This window comes from Alternaria hordeiaustralica (assembly GCF_023758085.1).
Source record: "Alternaria hordeiaustralica strain BMP 2776 chromosome Unknown scaffold_7, whole genome shotgun sequence".
NCBI lineage: Eukaryota > Fungi > Ascomycota > Dothideomycetes > Pleosporales > Pleosporaceae > Alternaria > Alternaria hordeiaustralica.
The window spans coordinates 810921-829008 of record NW_026056779.1 but is presented as its reverse complement, the minus strand read 5'-3'; the positions used below and the strand labels follow the sequence as shown (position 1 = coordinate 829008).

Sequence of the window (18088 nt, the reverse complement as noted above, 5' to 3'; positions counted from 1 at the left end):
GAATGTACAACAGCTTGTAATCTGATGTGTGTTGATTACTAGTCCTATCTATAGATAGCCTCTGGTATACCATCATGATGCAGTATGTCACCGCACCGAAACTGACCTAGAGACATTCGCTCAATTCCCAGTGTACATCGAGTTTGGTTCAACCATAATGTTGTATTGTAGTATTGCGTACAACTCCCTTCAAACCAGCATCTCCATCTCCACCACCAGCTCAACCATCCCTCTTCTTCAACACCTCCATAACAGCCCTACCCACCTCCTCAAACAACCCAGGCATACAAGCAATCATACCCCAGTTCCTCTCTCCGGTAATCTTTCTTCCATTCGCAAAATCAATCTGTTCACCCTTGAAGTCGCTGATAACGCCGCCTGCTTCCTGGAAAAGAAGATGGCCACCAGCGTGATCCCAGATATACGTAAAACGGTCTTTAGTCTTGGGGATGCGCACCATGACGTCTGCAGCTCCCAAGGTAAGAGCGACGTATTTCATTTGCTGAGACCAGAGAATGGTGCCCGGCCATTGCGCACCGAGAGTAGTAGCAACGGCGTTGTGTTCGGGCTGGGAGAGAGATGTTTTGCCTAGTGTTGCTTCGACAAAGTTTAGTTCTGAGGTTTTCTTTTGGGGAAGCGTAGTCCGGTCTACGTGGCGGGGTTCTCCGAGTCCAGCGGAAAGGGTACTGTTCATGGAGCGGATAAAAGTGCCTTGGCCCTTGACAGCGGAGAGTATGACGCCAAAGCCATCTTTGTCAACTTGGTCCTCGTGGATCGCTGTTTGGCCGAGTTCCCCTTGGACAGGGAAGGCGAGGTTGGGACACGCAATGACACCGACTTGCTGTACGCCATCGACTAGCAAACACAGACAAACAGCGTACTGCTGGCCCTGCATAAACGTCGCTGTGCCATCCACGGGGTCCATGACCCATGTTCGCCCTCTTCTGGTGATTTCCCCTTTACCACCCCTATCGATGAGCTCGAACATCTCTTCTTTACTTTTCGGGAAAGCCAGCTCCTCTTTCTGGACAGCGTTTCCGTCCCCCTTCTCGTTCTCGGAGCCACCTGCATGAATCTCGTCCTTCGCCTGTTGCACGAGCTGCCAGACGCGGTCAGCGAGTGTCTCGTTTTGACGCAATGCATCAGCGCTTTCCTCGCCCAGAAACGCGTCTGTTGGGTACACGGCGCGCAGGGCTGATATGAGGAGGGCTTGAGCGGCGAAGTCCGCAATGGTCACGGGACTGTCATCTGCCTTTGTCTCCGCAGACACGTTGTTGGATAGGCTCCGGAGAACGGATTTGGTGAGCAATGACGCCCGGTGTACGGCTTGCAAGGCGAGGCGAAGCTCGGCGGAGTAGGCCATGACGGATATCGGGTGATTTTTGGTCGCGATTGCGTGATGGATGTTGTACTGTAGTTGTCTTCTGGTGAAGATTTCGCAGTATTAGTCTAAATGAGGTGATGAAACAGTTTTGGCAAGCTACTAGCAAGCGCATAGTAAGCGAGGCTAATGGAGCACTCCACGCGCATTGCGTTCGCAGTACCATGGCTACAAACATGAGGCTCGACGATGTCGCCAACGTCGACAGGCCAAAGAGAAGCCTGGAGTCGTCCCCAGGCGGCGCAACACATGCAAGAGTCATTCGTGGCTGAATGTGAACGGTACAAACGACGAGGCTCGAGTCATGCCGCTAGCTCGGTTCCGGTTGATTTGAGAGCACGGAAACCTGGCGGTCCGACCCAAACCTTGATGAAGCTCGTTTGTTCTAGCTTGTATCTAGGCGAACTGTACCCCAAGATCGTTGCTGGATTTTAGTTTATAGGCAAGAGCCATCGTCTGTCTTAGAGTTAGACTACAGTTTGGAAATCACGAGTGCGGCGTCGCGCATCACCAGACACATGGAAACTTTGGTAAGTTTGACGGCGCCACTCCGACTCCTCCCGCAAAGGGAGGCCCTTCCAGTACCAGCGACGGGCAACCGCCGGGAAACACACATCGTTGGGAAAAGCCCACTCGCGGTCGACCCGCCAACAAAACGGGCCGATGTCTCGGGAGAGTGCCAAACTCGGGAGATAACCACCAGGTTCTAGCGAGCAACGAGACGAGGCTGCTCGTTATTGAATCTAGAGTCGGTCGGTGCTCCGTGCCGCGTTCACGATAGATTAATGGCGCCTGTCGTCGAGTTACACAGCGTGTATTCGCCTGTTGCTCGAGAGAGGTTGCCTGCTAGATGTGCAGGTCGCGTCTCGCAAGGTCCTTCGAGTGGTCTGGGGTTCTGCATCCCGAAGGTCCCCATAGTGTTGCAGATGTTGGCAATGAGGGGGACAGGTACATGAGACGCACGAATATTGGACAAGCCGCGTCCTGCATCATCTTGCAGCTGGGGCGCGTAAACGATGCACAGCATAGTCATTGGGGAATCGAGTGGTGCTATACTCTAGCATATATGAAGTCTGGATGCCTTCGATGCATTACGTTGTGCTATATCGTTGATCAACGCTGCTGCTACCTGGGGAGTGCATCGTCGATGCATACTTGTTGAGGATTATGTGCAACGCTGTATTGTTTATTGAGGCTGACAGCCGTTTCGAGGGCAAAGCGATGCAGCGCATGGCCCGCTCCCTGGCAATGTCGCCATCTTTCGCAATCACAAAGTGCGTGCGGTTATTGTGGGGAAGGGCATCTTTCACGGGCCACATCTGTTTTTGGGTACCGCATTGGTCGCGCTGCTGTAATTGCACCCGTGATTGCAGTATCATGAATCGCGCGTCATGGTAAAGGAGGCACACTAGAGAAGTTGAATTTCAAGGGACCTCGTTAACCGCGAGGATCTTGCGATAAGGCCAAACCGTTCCTGCAGAAAGCCTGTAAGTATCAAGGAGTTCGCTTGGTGGCTTGTCTAGGGCATGTCGTACAGGAACCTTGGAAAAAGCAGCGTGGGGGCTGTCTCTCTGGCAGGTCATGCAGGCTGCTCGTGTTGGAGCACGTCGGCCAAGTGACTTGCAGCTGGGGGCGGCTTCGTCATTCGTCCGTCTGGACATGGACACTGTGAAGGCTGCAGCCACTTGCAGGACGTATGCTTTGGTAGGATTGCGGTTGCCTGCACCGAGCGTCTTATCTCGCTTGGTGTGAGCTGGAGAAGCTGGAAGAGTGTTGCTCTGCACACTGCACAGATTGCGCAAGCCATGAGCAGTTAGACGAACAAGCGAACATGCGTTCCTACTACCGTTTGATACTCATTTCGCCTTCGCCGGCTCCCGATGGGGCAGCAAGCCATGACCATGAGTCCAGGTCGGTCTGCTCCTGACTTTTTAGGGAAAAGAGGCTTGAGGCGCTCAGCAAGAAGCGAAGCGTCAAGGTCCTCCAGGCGCCTGTCTGGACAGCGGATTAGGCATAGAGCCGCGCGGAAATTGAAGAGGAGATGTGTTGAGGAATTGTGAAAGGGCTCAGCAGGCGGCAGTTCTGAGGGTGGTGTGTCGTGCATAGTGTTGAAGATCGCCGCTGCAACCCGTAGCCGTACTCCCGTATATGGAAGAGAGTGGTTTGCAGGCCAGAGATAACGTCTTGGATCAAGGCTGTTCGTGATTAGGCATGCGGGTGCAAAACGAGACACTTGGTCGGAACTAGCTGCATAGTCAAGACGAGGTGGGTGTGCGTTTCTGTCCGTCGCCACGAGGATCAGTATGGTTCCTCAGCACTCCGTGTGGCAGATGGACGGCTTACGGAAGGCGGCTGGCTTAGAGGAAGAATTTGACTTGGTGCAGGGCTGAGGGTGAGACAGAAAGCTAGCGCGTGCAAATAATGGCTCTGGGGAGGCGTGTGTTATCACCGAAGATAGCGAAAAGCGGGCCTAACGCTGGGGCAGGCGATTCGGCTATGGTCGTGGATGGCAGCATGGGATTGGAGAGGGAGTGGGAGAGGGACATGGGAGGGCGCTCATGACTGCTGAAACCGATAACTGGCCCGCCGCCATATGGCTGCAAGAGGAAGCCTCGTACCTAGATTTGCACGTCAGTCATCTGCGCGTCCGGCGCAGGGCCGGGCAGATGACTAGCGAGGGGATTCCGTCATGGAGCGACGTTTTCGCGTCGCGCTGCTATCACGCAACTCGGGCGGAGGTGGAGGGTGGTCACCAGATGGCGCGACTATCACTGCTCACTACGCAAGCCGGCTGCTCTTGCCCCCGCGGCCGAAAATTCTACGCTCTGCGGGCTGCAGCATCGAGCAGCTCACAGCGCCGTGAGGGCCGTCGTTCGCTGCTTGAGAGCGAATGGCGGCAGCACAGCACCGTGGTGGCCCAAGCAGCGTGCAGAGCGTGCAGCTGGCGAGGGATGGCACTGGACCTGTTCGGCGGAGGCGCTAGGGAGTGCATGGGTGCGTGGTGCAGGTGGTGGTGCTGAGGGGTGCGGGCTTACAGCGCTTCGAACAAATATCAGTATTGTGGAGAGGCGACAGGGGTGCGTCTCCCGTGGACCCTGCAACCCAAGCCTGCTAGGGTGGTCGGTGGTCAGCCGTGAAGTGCCTGAGCGCGACTTAAGTATATGGGGCTCATCCTCCCGCTGCTCCACACGGTCCTGCCGCTCACCAACTTGACTACCTCATGACTCCCACTTGACTCTTCATACCAAGTCATAAACAAGTCGTCCCTCCTGAGTTCAGCTACCTCAACTACACTCACCCATCCAACACTCCCCCCGATATCATCTCGTCGGCGGCTATACCATCATCACCACCACCACTACTCACCAACACACCACACACCTCGCAATGGCTTCCCAGATGGAGTGCTTCAACGACTTCTGCCTGTCCTGCGACCGCCAGATCGCTGAAAACGGCGTCTACTGCTCCCAATCGTGCCGCCTAGTCGACATGGAGCGAGCCGGCAGCACAGCACAAGCACCCTCGCAACTGTCATCATCCGCTTCCTCGTCGTCCTCGTCCAACAACGGCTTCTACCTCGCCCCCGCAATCAACTTCTCCGCATACAAGGGAGCCTCGAGTTCACAAGTGCCACCAGCGAGCCCGTACCACTACTACCCAACCGCAAATGGCAGCTACTTCGCACCACCAACCGCAACGAGGCCCTCCCCTCAGCGCAGCCTGACGCCCTCATCGTCACGATCATCTCTAGCCTCGCAATCTTCCCAGTCCCAGTCCGGTATCTCGCAACAAGCGGCAACCCAACTCAACAGCTACATGCGCTCCTTTGACCAAACACGCGACGTCAAGAGGCGGTACACGCAGTACTAGACTCGTTAAGTCCGCTGCTTTTGGAGTTTGGTTTCACGACAATTACGACACCCGACTAAGACGTCTTGTCTTTCTTTCGGTTTCTCTCTGTTCTCTTGTATTTTGCATCAGTCTCGGACCTTGGGGGTTGAGACTGGCATGGGTCCACGGAGTACACCTGCATATCCACCACCGTTGCGCTGCGTTCTAGTTCTGTACCCTTTCCTTTGTTGTCATACGTGGACGCAGTGTACGATTAAAAGTATTTATATATCCCCTTGGTGTATAGGGGTCTTTGTTACGAGCATCTTGCCCCGGCGTGGGTGGGTGACTGGGGTCACTCTGCACATGCGATTGCATCACGGCCACTGTGGCCAGGACGGTTAGGAATTCCTCTCACTCGGCCGGCGTTGAATGTCGCGCCTGTTTTCCGCTCTAGCTATAGCGTAGTAGTAGCTGTCTCAAATGGACGCAACGGCCATGGGCATAGACTCATGGCGACAAGACACAAACTTTTTGCCTCTGCTCCACTTGTTCTCGGTGATACTCAGATGACAGCCTCGCGCAACCGCCTGTCCAACCCCATCCTGTCTCACTATCGACGCAGATCGCGCCAACCCCTCACCAACACGTGACGGGCACCCTTTGGCACAGTGTTTGGCTCGAGATAAGCACAAGCCTCTCAGACGTGCACAGATGAGACACGGCCGGGCCCAGTGCTGCGTCTCTCGATATTCCCGTGGCGCTTTAGAGTTTGCATGTTGCGCAGTACGTGGTCAGAGTGCGAGGACGAGGCACGGCTGGCCTCTCCACCGGTATGCCTCTGGCTGTGCGACGCTCGCCAGGAAGAATTTTCACAGACTTCAGGCATGATCCAGATGTCAGCCACACTCAACAACGTTCGCAGCAAGTGATCGCTGGTGGCGATAAACACCGAGCAGACACACATGGACGCTGTTGAGAGGTCCACGGGTTCCAGCAGACAGGAAGCACCCACTTGGTCGCAGCGCCCTTGCCTTGGGTATGGGCAGAGGGCCCTTCAGCACTTCAAACACCAACCTGCATGCCCACGGCCGCGTCCGGGGCGTGCCATTGGCGACTTGCGCTGCAGGTGGGCATGCCTCTGCTTGGCTTCTCCGCATTTCTGTGTGAACGGGCCGTAGCTTGCCATGGGTCTCTACCGGTGACAGGGCTCATCCCGCCAGTCGTTATGCGAGCTGCGCGCAACAAAAAGCAACTTATCCCACGCTTCGTCATGCGGCATTTGCAAAGGTGAGGGGAAGTCACGATGGCGCAACGCCGCCAGCCACGCTCGCGTTGCCTGTTTCGTCATGTCGTCTGTCGTATGTCGCTGTCGTCCAAGTCGCAGCCCGCATTTGTCACGGCAGCGCCCGACTGCCGCCTCATCGAAGAATTTTCCATCTGCTCAAGCAGCGCCTTGACGCTCTCACGGTCCTCTTCCGCCATGCCAGCTCATCCGGCTCCACTTCGCAAGCGAGCCCCAGGATCAGTTGTCAACACTTTGTGCAGCTTTGCCCTTTGACGTCCGTCCAGGCCATGGCGAGACGACGGCATCCTGCTACTCCGACCATTAGGTCATCGCGCGTGTGCGACATGCGATGCACACGGCTCGAACGACATGAACGCAGCCATCTCAGACTCACACCACTCACAGCTCACCTCGCTTACACTTGGGGCATAGTCACCTGTTCCGAGATCCGACGACTTCACAGAATCGATAACCGCCACGGGCCGCGTTAAACATTCCCAAGCACCTTATGCCCAGTCAAAGGACCGATACTGGTCGCTGTTTTGCATCCATACAAAATGCTGGGTTCCCCTTCCGGTTGCGATGGCAGCTAAGGGTGCAGCCGCTACTGTAAAGTTAGGTCCGGGTCTTCAGGCATCCAGCCAAAAACCACGGGTTGACAAGGCTCGGAGACAACGAACAACTCCCCGACATACCTTCGGAGTTGCGCAATGCCATGTTGAGCCTCCTCGAGACCCCCTGAGCCTAGCCTCGCTACCAGTGTGTGACCAAAAGCAAAATGGCTTCACAGCCTTCACCAAACATCAATGACTGGTACTCATCGCCTGCGTGCAGATTGCCCGGGATCTCCGAGGATCATCGCGGAAAAGCGTGACGACGCACTCAATCAGTCTCTCGCTTCCCATGAGACTTCGCTTAGAAGCTATTGAATGTATCTCGCTATTGCGCAAGCTCCGGCCAGAGTTGGCAGTAGATCCAGACTGTTGTTGTAGTACGCTGATCCTCAATAACCTGGGGAAAGCCTAATGTTTGGCTGAACAGCGGGAAACCTTCAAGTCACAGACGCAGGAGTGACCTCCATCGACACTGCATCTGGACCCTAATCGCGCGATGCAAGGGACCGATCGCTGACATCCATCGCACACACCCTGACAATTCCAGAATTGACTCGCAACGAAATGCAGGCACGCACATGTTGTCCCGAAAGGCAGGCAGACGGGAATGCGCGTGCAATCAGGCGTCATCAATGTTGTCAAGATCTCGCGGGAATTAGATCCAACCTATCATACATTCTCGCTTATCGAGCTATCTCTGATCGGCGCATGTGCCGTTCAGGAACACTCAGATCCTTCACGTCCCTTCGGATCGTGCCAGATTGGGGATTCAATTTCAGTCATTCGGGCCATTATGCTTTCCCAGCAGTTCCTGACCGCGAGGAAAGCGTGGGTACGACGACAACTGACTCGGCATTGGGCTGATATGAAGCGCACGATGGCGTCATGAGAGGATCCCAAATGGCCGTGAAGCGCACGCCGCGGACCTCGCGCTTGACTCGTACTGATAAGATCTGGCGGCTCGTAGCTCCATCCTCTGCGGGGTTTCTCGGTACGCGCCGACACGCATCAGATCTCGATACTCCAAGGTATCCCTTGTGATATTGGGACAGTTGACGAGAACCACGAGCTAGAAGCTTTTGTTTGAAACACATGGGGCTGCATTCCCAAGAGCTAAGGCGTAGACTGGGTCGCAACGTCTTTCGTTGTTCTCCCTTACTTCCTTGACACGCTGGACGTAACGGTGCGGCTGAAAGTACCGCCTCGACCCACGTGGACACAAGATCGAAGAGATCGCACGACACCATCACAATGTCGCACAATTCAATGCCTATCACACATTCGCCTGTCAGTCATACGCCAATTGATCTGCGTGGGATGTCAAACCAGACCAGGAGCGTGCCGAGCCAGTCGATGCCACGGCACATGTACCCGCGACGAATCGTGACTTCTGCATGATGTGTTCGCAAAGTACAGAACAAGTGCCCAATCTCCGACGTGTCTCGACACAATGACGCTATGGGGCAGGCTTGCTGCCATGTGCACAAACGAGCGGTAAGGGACTCCGCCCAATACCAGACCGTCGGGCAGCAGCCGCGGTGCCAACCGGACGCTTGACGATAGTGTCCTGGTGGAGTATGCATTGCCGTTCAACGATGATGCTGCCTCACTCAAAGTCAAATCGCAAGAACCTTGGAAGTAATTTTGCTGCTAAAGCCGCGTGGGATGGTAAGGCCCGACCCTATGGCGCTAATTGAAGATCCAAAGTGCAAGACATGCAAGTCCATGTGCCGACGCAAGCGCTGCGAAACACTTCATGGCATGAGACTCTGTGAAGAGTTTTCATGGACAGTTGGGCCTTCTCGAATGTTGTTGCCAGGGGCAAGTCAAAGCTGTCAAAGATGTCAAATCGTTGAGGGCCAGACCTTGGAACCGGGAAACTTAGACTGGCAGATTGGAGGACACAAGACATATGTTGAACGTTTGAAGCTAACACTCAAAGATGTATGGCTCAAATTGTAAGTTGTTGAATGATATAATATAAGAGCAGAGCATTGGTGCAGCCCTGGAAACGAAACACACCGGGTCTGGTCTGTATTCAACTCACCTGGCCAAAGGAAGAGACGAGATGCAATCGCCATGGTTCCAACTCCAAAGAAAACCTCCAGTCGACCATCGGAGGACGAGGTAATGACAGTCGGTACGCCAAAGGAAAGATGAACCCAACCCTAGCAAGAAGTAAGAAGAGACCTGGAGAGTATAGCAACACCCTCTATATCCAAGACACCAAACATAATCCCCAAATAAGAAGCCGAACCAGAAAACATGTCGCAAGAACATTCAGACACCCATCAACTTCTTCCTTTGCCTCTCAGCCCACTCTCTACTCGCGATGCGGCCCCTCTCTGCAGCTTCCGCCCGCGCTCGCTTAGCAGCTTCTTCCTTCTCGCGCCTCTCTCGCTCACGGGCTTCTTTCTCCATGCGGTCGCGGTTGAAAACCTCTCTGCCTTTGACTTTCTGTTGTGCGGCGTCGACGGGCGTGACGATGGCTTTGGGGACGATGACGCTGTTGCGGTTTGCTGAGGAAGTCGATGTGGAGCGGGATTGGGATGGCGGTTGCGAGAGAGACATGCTGCTGCGCTTGCTAGCCAGCGACGATGCACGTTGAGCCTGGGGCTGTGGCTGGAGCTGGGTCTGGGTTTGTGGTGGTTGTGATGCTTGTGGCGGCGCAATGGTAACACCTGGTTGCTGTTGTCTGATCGGAACGGTCACTGGCTTGCGGACTGGTGCTTGTCGTGTCTTGAGGGCAGCTTCTTTCTTCGCTGCATCTGCTTCTTCCATTCGCTTCAGACGCTCTTCTTTCTTAATCCTTAGCTTCTCAGCGACGGCGGAACCGGGGAGCTCGAAAGTCGCCTTTGTCAGTGCTTTCGTCGACTTTGCGTGGGGAGCCATGCTGATGCTAACGGGACGCTGCTTAGGTGCCATGCTGATGCTGACAGGACGCTGCTTTGGTGCTGGTTGTGCAGTTGCTTCGGCTTCCCTCTTCAACCGCTCCTCCTTTTGTGCCTTAAGCTTCTCAGCAATCCTCTCGCCAGAGAGTTGGAACGCAGGTCTCGTCAGGGGCTTATCGGATTTCGGTGGAGGAGGCATGCTGATAGGTCGTGGTTTGCGAACCACGCCCTCTGTCTCTCTCTTCTGACGTTCCTCCTTTTGGGCCTTGAGTTTGGCGACCACATCGTTACTCGAAAGCTGGAAGGTGGCCTTTGTGGGTGCGCGGCCCTTTGGTGGTGCTGCAGGTGTGGGGAATGACATACTGATCGGCCGGCGTTTTGAGGCAAGGTAATCTACTGTTTCCGTGGAATCTACTCTGACATCTTTGTTAGGCGCTGTGCGGACACTGGATGCGCGAGCCATCGAAGACTTCACTGGCTTCATGCTCTTAGGCGCAGCAACACTGGGTGTCCTCGATAGCTTGGTAGCAGGCGCAGGCGCAGGCACTGGCCCTTTTCCGAGCGCCTTCGATCGCATCGTCTGTGTGGTAGCTGCTTTTGGAAACTCTGCCTTCTGAGGGGACATCACTTCATTCGCATGGTTGAAGCTGGTGACTGAGGTCACATTTTCCAGTGCCTCCTCAAGCGCATCAATGGCCCCGAACGACTCTTCCAGTCGCATTGGCGATTTCGAGGGGCTGCGCGACGCTCGTCGGCTGGACGTATGGCTCCTGAGTGGTGTCATGGCGTCTTCGCTGGGCCTCTCGGCTACAAGTGTTTTGGGCTCCGGTTCTGAGCTCACTTCGACTGAGGGTGCGGGGACTTCAGCGTCAGCTTCAGCCACTTGATTCTCAGACGAATCCTCTTCAGTCGCGGTTGCTTCGACGGGTTGCTCCTCGCAATGGGGCTCATCGATCCGTGGCACTGACGTAGTATGCTCTGTCTGTACAGTATCGGCTTTCTCTTGAGGCGCTTCCTCTACCTCCGGTATGGGCTCATCTTGCGCTTCCTCTACAGGCTCTACCGTAGCTGGGGCTTCAACCTCCTGTATCGGTTCCTGTGATTCACTCTCAACTTGCGCTTCTTCTGCGCCTGTTGTTGCATCTTCAGACGATGTCTCCTCGGGCGCATGTGCTTCTGCGGTCGTTTCCACAGTCGAAGGCACCTCCTCTGCAACTGGCGCTGGTTCTGGCTCTTGTGATTGGGCGCTGAGCTTCGCTTGTTTCGCTTCCTCCTCCTGCATAGCCAGTTGTCGGCGTGTCAATCGCGGCGCTGGAGTCACGGGTCGCTCGGTGATTGCGGGGGCTTCTGTGGCTCCTGTACACCATTAGTCCACGGTTGTTGGTCTGGAGCGGCTGCGAACTCACCATCGGAAGCGTCTTTGGAAACATCGTCGCCAGTTGGTTCGTTCGTGGGCGCTTCATCTGCGGCTTGCTCCTCTTCAGGTGCGGCTCCGGTCTGCTCCTCTTCATCCTCCTCAGCCGCTTTGCCCTTCTTTCCCTTTTTCGCCCGGCCTTTGCCCTTCGCCTTCCTTCCTGGAGTCTTTGCGGGCGTCTTCGCGGGTGTTTTCGGGACTAGCTCCTCGTCATCGTGGCGGGTCTGCTTGGGCGACGCATTTGAGGAAATTTGATTCAAGGGTGCACGCTCGGTCGCGTCGGTCGCATCATCGTTGCCCTGTTGGGCGCGGGCGCGTGTGACACGCATCGAAATGTTCAAGGCGTCAGATAAATTGTGTCGTATAAGTGTATCGAGCTGTCTATGCGCTGCTAGGATGCATTGATAGCGAATTGGTATCGTGTTGACGCTCGAGTGTTGATGCTGCACGAGAGTGGGCCCGATCATAACAAACATCCCTGCCGAGTAAAGTCCAGCCGTTTTCTCGCGAGCACGTGACGAGCGCATGTTCACCCGCCACGCGACCGAATCGCGGACCCGTGGCACCCCACGATTCAGCAACTCCCGGGTCCGCATCCGTGCGTGTAGAAGTGTCTTTTCGTTCCGTAAATTTATGAGCGGCCATCCATAGACCCCTTATTTGTCAATCGCATCTCCAAATTCCTTCCCAGTCTCTCATTACTATCAGTAACTAATTTTCTTTTTCTCTGACGCGTCCTCGTCTCCTGAACACGAACAAATAATCGCAGATTGTCGCAATTGGCATAACGCAGCAACCGTTCGTGTCTATCAAAGCCACTTTGATCCATCGCGCGTCTCCGATCACCGGATGTTTGCAGCCCCGCGGTTGCGTCTCCTAGCCGTGAACAGCCGCCTTCAACCCCGCCCAAGCATGTCGTCACCTCGTGCGCGCGCTGGCTCCCGCCTTACACAGATCTCCAAGCATTTAGACTCGAAGCCCTTTCTCGAATTGAACACTCCCTTCTCCACTGAACGCACCGCCCGCATCGAAGACGAACAAGGCAATCGCATACCTCCCAAGAAGGCCGAAGAGTTCAAGCAGGAAGCCAAGAAGGAAATCAAGAAGGAAGTAGAGCAGGTCAAGAAGCTTGCGCCGGAACCACCCAAGAAGATGTCGAGCCAACCACCACACCCTGCCCTGCTCATTCCTGGGCCCATTGAGTTTGACGATGCCGTACTTTCGTCCATGAGCCATTACAGGTAAGACTCCTTCGTCGCATTTACGGTTCATCCTGTTCGCAATTGCTAATCTCATTAGTGAATCGCACGTCGGCCAACCCTTTGTAAACACATTCAGCGAAGTCCTCGGAAACCTGCGCAAGCTGTTCTTGTCCAGCGACCCTGCCGCGCAACCCTTCGTCATCTCTGGCTCTGGCACACTCGGATGGGACCAGGTAGCGGCCAACTTGGTAGAGCCCGGCGATGAGGTGCTCGTCCTACACACTGGCTACTTTGCCGATTCGTTCGCCGACTGCTTCGAAACCTACGGTGTCAAGGCTACACAGCTCAAAGCGCCCATTGGCGACCGACCACAACTTGACGAGGTGGAGAAGGCACTGGAGGAGAAGGAGTACAAGATCCTGACCGTCACCCATGTCGACACATCAACTGGTGTGCTCAGCGAAATCAAGGCATTGAGCGAGCTTGTCCACAGGGTGAGTCCCGAGACATTGGTCGTAGTCGACGGTGTCTGCAGTGTTGGCTCCGAAGAGATCCGCTTCGACGAGTGGAAGCTCGATGCCGTCGTCACGGCTTCACAAAAGGGCATTGGCTGCCCAGCTGGTCTGAGCATCATGATGGTATCTGGCCGCGCGATTGAGAGGTTCAAGGCGAGGAAGACACGACCAACTTCTTACTTCGGCTCATGGAAGAACTGGTTGCCCAGTGAGTATCTCTGGATCCCTAGTCAGGCGCATCAGCGGAACTAACACAACCGCAGTCATGCAGAACTACGAAGCCAAGAAGGCGTCCTACTTCGCTACACCCTCCCCACAACTCATCCACGCGCTCGACACTGCGCTCAAGCAGATCCTCGCCCGACCCGTTGAAGACTACTGGGCGGCACACAAGACCGCGTCGCAAAAGGTCAAGAAGGCTGTTGCTGATCTCGGTCTCAAGCAGCTTGCTTCCAAGCCTGAGAACCAGGCCACTGGTATGACCGCCATTTACCTACCCGAAGGTATGACACCTCCGGATGTTCTGCCCAACCTCATGAAGAAGGGTGTCATCTTCGCTGGTGGTCTGCACAAGGAGATCGCAACCAAGTACATTCGCTTCGGACACATGGGCGTCAGCGTCACTGACCCGAACCGACCGGATATCACCAAGGCGATTGAGAGCCTGAAGGAGGGTCTGGCGGAGGCTGGCTACAAAGCATAGCCGGTGAGTCCTACAACCCTACGAAAGAATTGATCTAGTATACCATATACCGAACTATCCGTTCGAAACAAACTTTCGCACACTACTACTATCTGTACATAAACGGAAATTCAAAAATAGAACACAAAATTCACTACCCGGCCGCTGGTGCAGCGTGATGATGAGTACAGTGGCTATGCCAAATCCTTTGCACACTCCAAAACCGGCACCTCTCCACCAACGGCAGCAACACAGACTCCACTGTACATGCCCGAGGCAAATATCGATCGCTAACTCACTGAGATCAACCAAACTAGCCTACACGAGGCTAAGTTGCCAAGATTGCCCAGGAACAGCAACCTATGAGGTGAACTGCCGGCCCGTTGCCACCGAATGAAATCATCGAATTCTCTCCACACCACCACGCCTCTAACAGTCCAAGATGCGGCAAGTGGGTCTGGCAAGGCTGTGTTCCTGGTGATGTATTCCGATGATGAATGGGCTTTTGGGAATAACGTACTTAATTCCCCCGATGCAGCGGCGTGTCTTCGGTGTTCAGTAATTGCTGTGAAGCCATTGCGCATCGTTGCCATTTTTCTGTGGCATTATTCTCCTTTCAATCTCTAGCTCTATTCTCGCAGCTAGCAGCATTGCCCAGAAACACAGCCGTGGCTGTGGTGAGGACTGAAGTTCCTCTCTTTCGTGATGACGTCTACATCGCGAAGCCTACAACACACTTGGGAGACAGCATGGGCGACTGCACCACCTCAAGCATGCGCTACCCTACGCAACCTCAACGGCGCCGTCGCATGGGGCGAGACATGTGTCTTTCCTGAAGAAGATGAGGATCCGATACCCTTCAGCATAAACACCGCTTGCATGCCCTGGGTGACATCGAATATCTATCCATCGCCATCCGCATTCTACTCGCCCGCTACCGCATGCCCCGCGTCTTGGACGGCCGTTGCTACACAAACAGACGCGAACGGAGAGGGCAGTGACAACAGATGGATAGATGGAGAGATTGGGTTGCAGTGTTGCCCCAATGGGTTTCAGGCAGATGGAAGAGATGGATGTCGACCAGGTGGCAGTGGCAACTTCCCAGTTGTTGAATGCGGAGAAGCGGACGCGGAAGAGAACGAGTTGAGGACATATGCTGGGGGATCTTGGCCGGCAAGCGCGACGCCGAGTATCACTGCGTTGCACTTGAGGTATCAGCCTAGTGATGCCGGTAGTGTAAACCCGACTGCTTCGAACACAGCGACTGGTGCATCCGCAAGTAACAGTGGTGGAAGTCAGGGAGGAGGAAGTGGCGGTAACAACAATGGCAGTGGGAATGGGATCTCAACAGGTGCCATAGCAGCGATAGCCACCGTCATCCCACTAGTCATGATCCTCGGAGCATTAGCACTGTTCCTCCTCTGGCGTCGACGAAAGAAGAACAGGAAAGCAGCACTTGCATCAAAGCACATGGGAGACGAAAAAGACGATGACCCAACAAGACCCATCGACGATAACGCAAATCACTCCCCATCCGCCTACCACGCCATACCCAAAGGCACGACCGCAGCCCACTACGCTAACCCATCACAAAACCCACATGAGACCCCCGAATGGAACGTCGAGATGGACGCTACAGAAGCTGAGCGTCAGAAACTCGCTAGTACTGCACCGGCATATGGAAGTTCAACATCAGGGCTGAGTCCGGTGAATGGAGTTGAGGCAACGGAACTTGCTGGGTTGGCGAGGGTGCCGAGGAAACCTATTGCGCCGGTGGAAATTGATGGGAATGCTGTTATACCGGAGGTGGGGGATGCGTATATTCCGTATAGGCCTGGGAGGGAGGGGAGCTAGAACGTTTGATACCCTGATATTCAATTTATTAGTATTGCAAGTCTGTGTGTTTGATGTGTTTGATGGTGCTCCCCTTCCGCTGTGCGCGGTCTCTTACCTCAGCATTGGATTATGATGCGCAGCCCTGCGGGCTGAACCCGAGGCGCATTCTCTCAAGATCATGAGTTGTTTTCCTCTTTTGACACCGGTCTGTGTGGATCATTAGTATATTGATTTGAGGGATTTATGCAAGACGTAATGCTGCGCTGGCCTCTCCACGTCCAATTGACCTCCAAGGCTGAATTCTGCAAGGAGGCTGAATTCGACGCGCTGGAGGTTCTGCCTGAGGCTGAGATGACAGTTTCTCTGATTGGCCTTGTTTGACTTGTAAACGTCATTGGAGCTGGAATCCGGTGTTGCGTGAGCTGAGTATCGGGCTATGTTGATGTGCTCCGCACCGGTGAGGGCCTCAGTTCTACCGTTGACGAACTTTGTTCCCTTGACAGCCCCCGTCCAGCATCTAGTACCCAATCATTTCTCCAAAACTCATAGCCTAGATGTTGCATAGGGGCTATGTATGTGATCACCGGGTGCTCCACGGCGCCCTGATCTCTTCTTGCAGGCAACGCTAACCCCAACAGCTCCCTCAGGCTTGCGGAGGAAGAACTCAGGAGCATGGGGCTCGACATGTATGGTATGTCCTTATAAACAGTTTACATCCCCTTGATCATGCGAAAAAGATTATACAGCGTTGCTCATGATGCCAAAAAATGCTATAAGATCCCGGGGTACGGATGGCTCATAGTGATGCCGTCCAATTCAACCTGTTGCTACTAAGTCTTATTCACCTTTGGTACTTGCAGTGACTTGACTTACTACTACCTTCTGCCTCAGTAACCTTACGGCTTGCTCCCACTTCACCCTCCTATCGCTTGTACCTCTCCGATAAGCTATCTAATGTCTAATGCAGACAGCTCTACAGAGCTTGCCTTGCAGATATGCTTTGGTATATGTGGTGTCTTCAGTACCGTTGCTACCCTGGCCGGTCTTCACCACCATGATTCGCTTGGCTGCGTCTTATTTCGGCGGCTAAGAGGCCGCCCCATCTTTCGTACGTGTCATATGTAATGAGCATATGAAACATGTGTCTGACCACTTCTCAAGATGCCCATGACCTGGAGGTAGAGGCCGCCAATACCAGCCTTGAGGACCTTGATTCTGTTTCCGACTATTCGAGCCCCCCTGCGAGGAGGCCTACGCTACCGCCTTCCTACGAGCAGTCCGGTGAGAGCTCTGATGTGGATACGTTTCTGGATGTCGATGTCGATGCTAGTCCGTCCAATAGCAAGTCGAAGGACCCATAACACTGAGTGGAAAGGGAAAACACTCACGCGTCTGAATGGCCAGCTGGTACATCATGCATGGAAGAAAGACATGAGGATTTGTGACGGCCCGTTTCGCAATCATGCAAGTGCCGTATGCATTAGTCGATGGAGAAGCTATGAGGTTAGGAACATTCCCGTAGTCCGTACGCAAAGCAAATCGACATCACATTACCATACCCATTGCTTCTCTTCTCAGTGAACCTCCTCCCATCAGCAGTTCAAAACAATATTTTCAAAAGCACTTGAGTAAAACTTGTTGAAAAGTGGAGCGAGTGGACAAATACACTGTAAAGTGCTCATTATTGCTACAAACGAAGGACGCAAAACAAAACAACCGCATAACTGTAATGACAGTACCAAATGAGATGCAGGGCTAGGAAATAAATGATAAAGAGAACAGTCTGCTCAGTCTCTGGTTTTATCCAGGCAGTGAGGTTCAGCGTAGGTACGGTTCGAAAGACAGTAGGTCAGCGAACTAGAGTTCGTCTTGGGCCATCATGTCTGTTGTCCGATACATGATTCTATGTGGCGACAGAATGAATGAAAAGGAAAAGGAGAAGGCCGACCTAGAGCCAAAGCGATATACGCTTGAGATATGCGACAGCTCAGAAGTGTCTTCTCGGCTTCACGAGACCGAACTTTTCAGCATCCCCTCGCCCCAGTACTACATCGTAGGCGGGATTTTCTGTTGTTGTAACCCAAAACCGGGTCTCTTGTATATGCTTGGTATTGCTTCCGAAGCACCAGGTCAAGTCGACGTATCCTTCCATCCCTTCGCCTCGATGGTTGGCGAGAACGCACTCCGTTTTTTCGCTCGTATGCACTGGAACATCCAGTACTTGCAACATGGGCCGTGATATGATGCTTTCCGTTGTATTTGGATCGCATGAGAGGACAGCTACCTCCCAGGTTTCCAAACTACCCTTCGTTCGAGAGCAGATCTCGATTTGGGCCGGCTGAGGGATTCGTTGTCTTCGCTAGATCTCGTTAATAATGGCCGATGAGGGTGGAGGACGACGCACACCAAAGGACAGCAACCTAGAGATTCCACA

At 54.2% G+C, this 18088-nt stretch overlaps 4 protein-coding genes across 4 annotated transcripts; 2 read left to right on the top strand and 2 right to left on the bottom strand.

Moving 5' to 3' along the window:
* Positions 1-220: 220 nt before the first annotated feature.
* Positions 221-1363, bottom strand: J4E84_004707 (uncharacterized protein; the record flags this gene model as incomplete). Its single annotated transcript, XM_049387310.1, has 1 exon — positions 221-1363. The coding sequence occupies one exon, from the start codon at positions 1361-1363 to the stop codon at positions 221-223; it is 1143 nt and encodes a 380-aa protein (XP_049245083.1).
* Positions 1364-4768: 3405 nt separating this feature from the next.
* Positions 4769-5251, top strand: J4E84_004706 (uncharacterized protein; the record flags this gene model as incomplete). The annotated part of the gene is made up of 1 exon (XM_049387309.1): positions 4769-5251. The coding sequence occupies one exon, from the start codon at positions 4769-4771 to the stop codon at positions 5249-5251; it is 483 nt and encodes a 160-aa protein (XP_049245082.1).
* A 4143-nt stretch (positions 5252-9394) lies between these two features.
* J4E84_004705 (uncharacterized protein) lies at positions 9395-11748 on the bottom strand (the record flags this gene model as incomplete). Its single annotated transcript, XM_049387308.1, has 2 exons — positions 9395-11361; positions 11412-11748. The coding sequence occupies 2 exons, from the start codon at positions 11746-11748 to the stop codon at positions 9395-9397; spliced, it is 2304 nt and encodes a 767-aa protein (XP_049245081.1).
* Positions 11749-12331: 583 nt separating this feature from the next.
* On the top strand, positions 12332-13839 carry J4E84_004704 (uncharacterized protein; the record flags this gene model as incomplete). Its single annotated transcript, XM_049387307.1, has 3 exons — positions 12332-12660; positions 12719-13344; positions 13400-13839. 3 exons carry the CDS (start codon positions 12332-12334, stop codon positions 13837-13839), a joined length of 1395 nt encoding a protein of 464 aa, XP_049245080.1.
* Positions 13840-18088: the final 4249 nt, after the last annotated feature.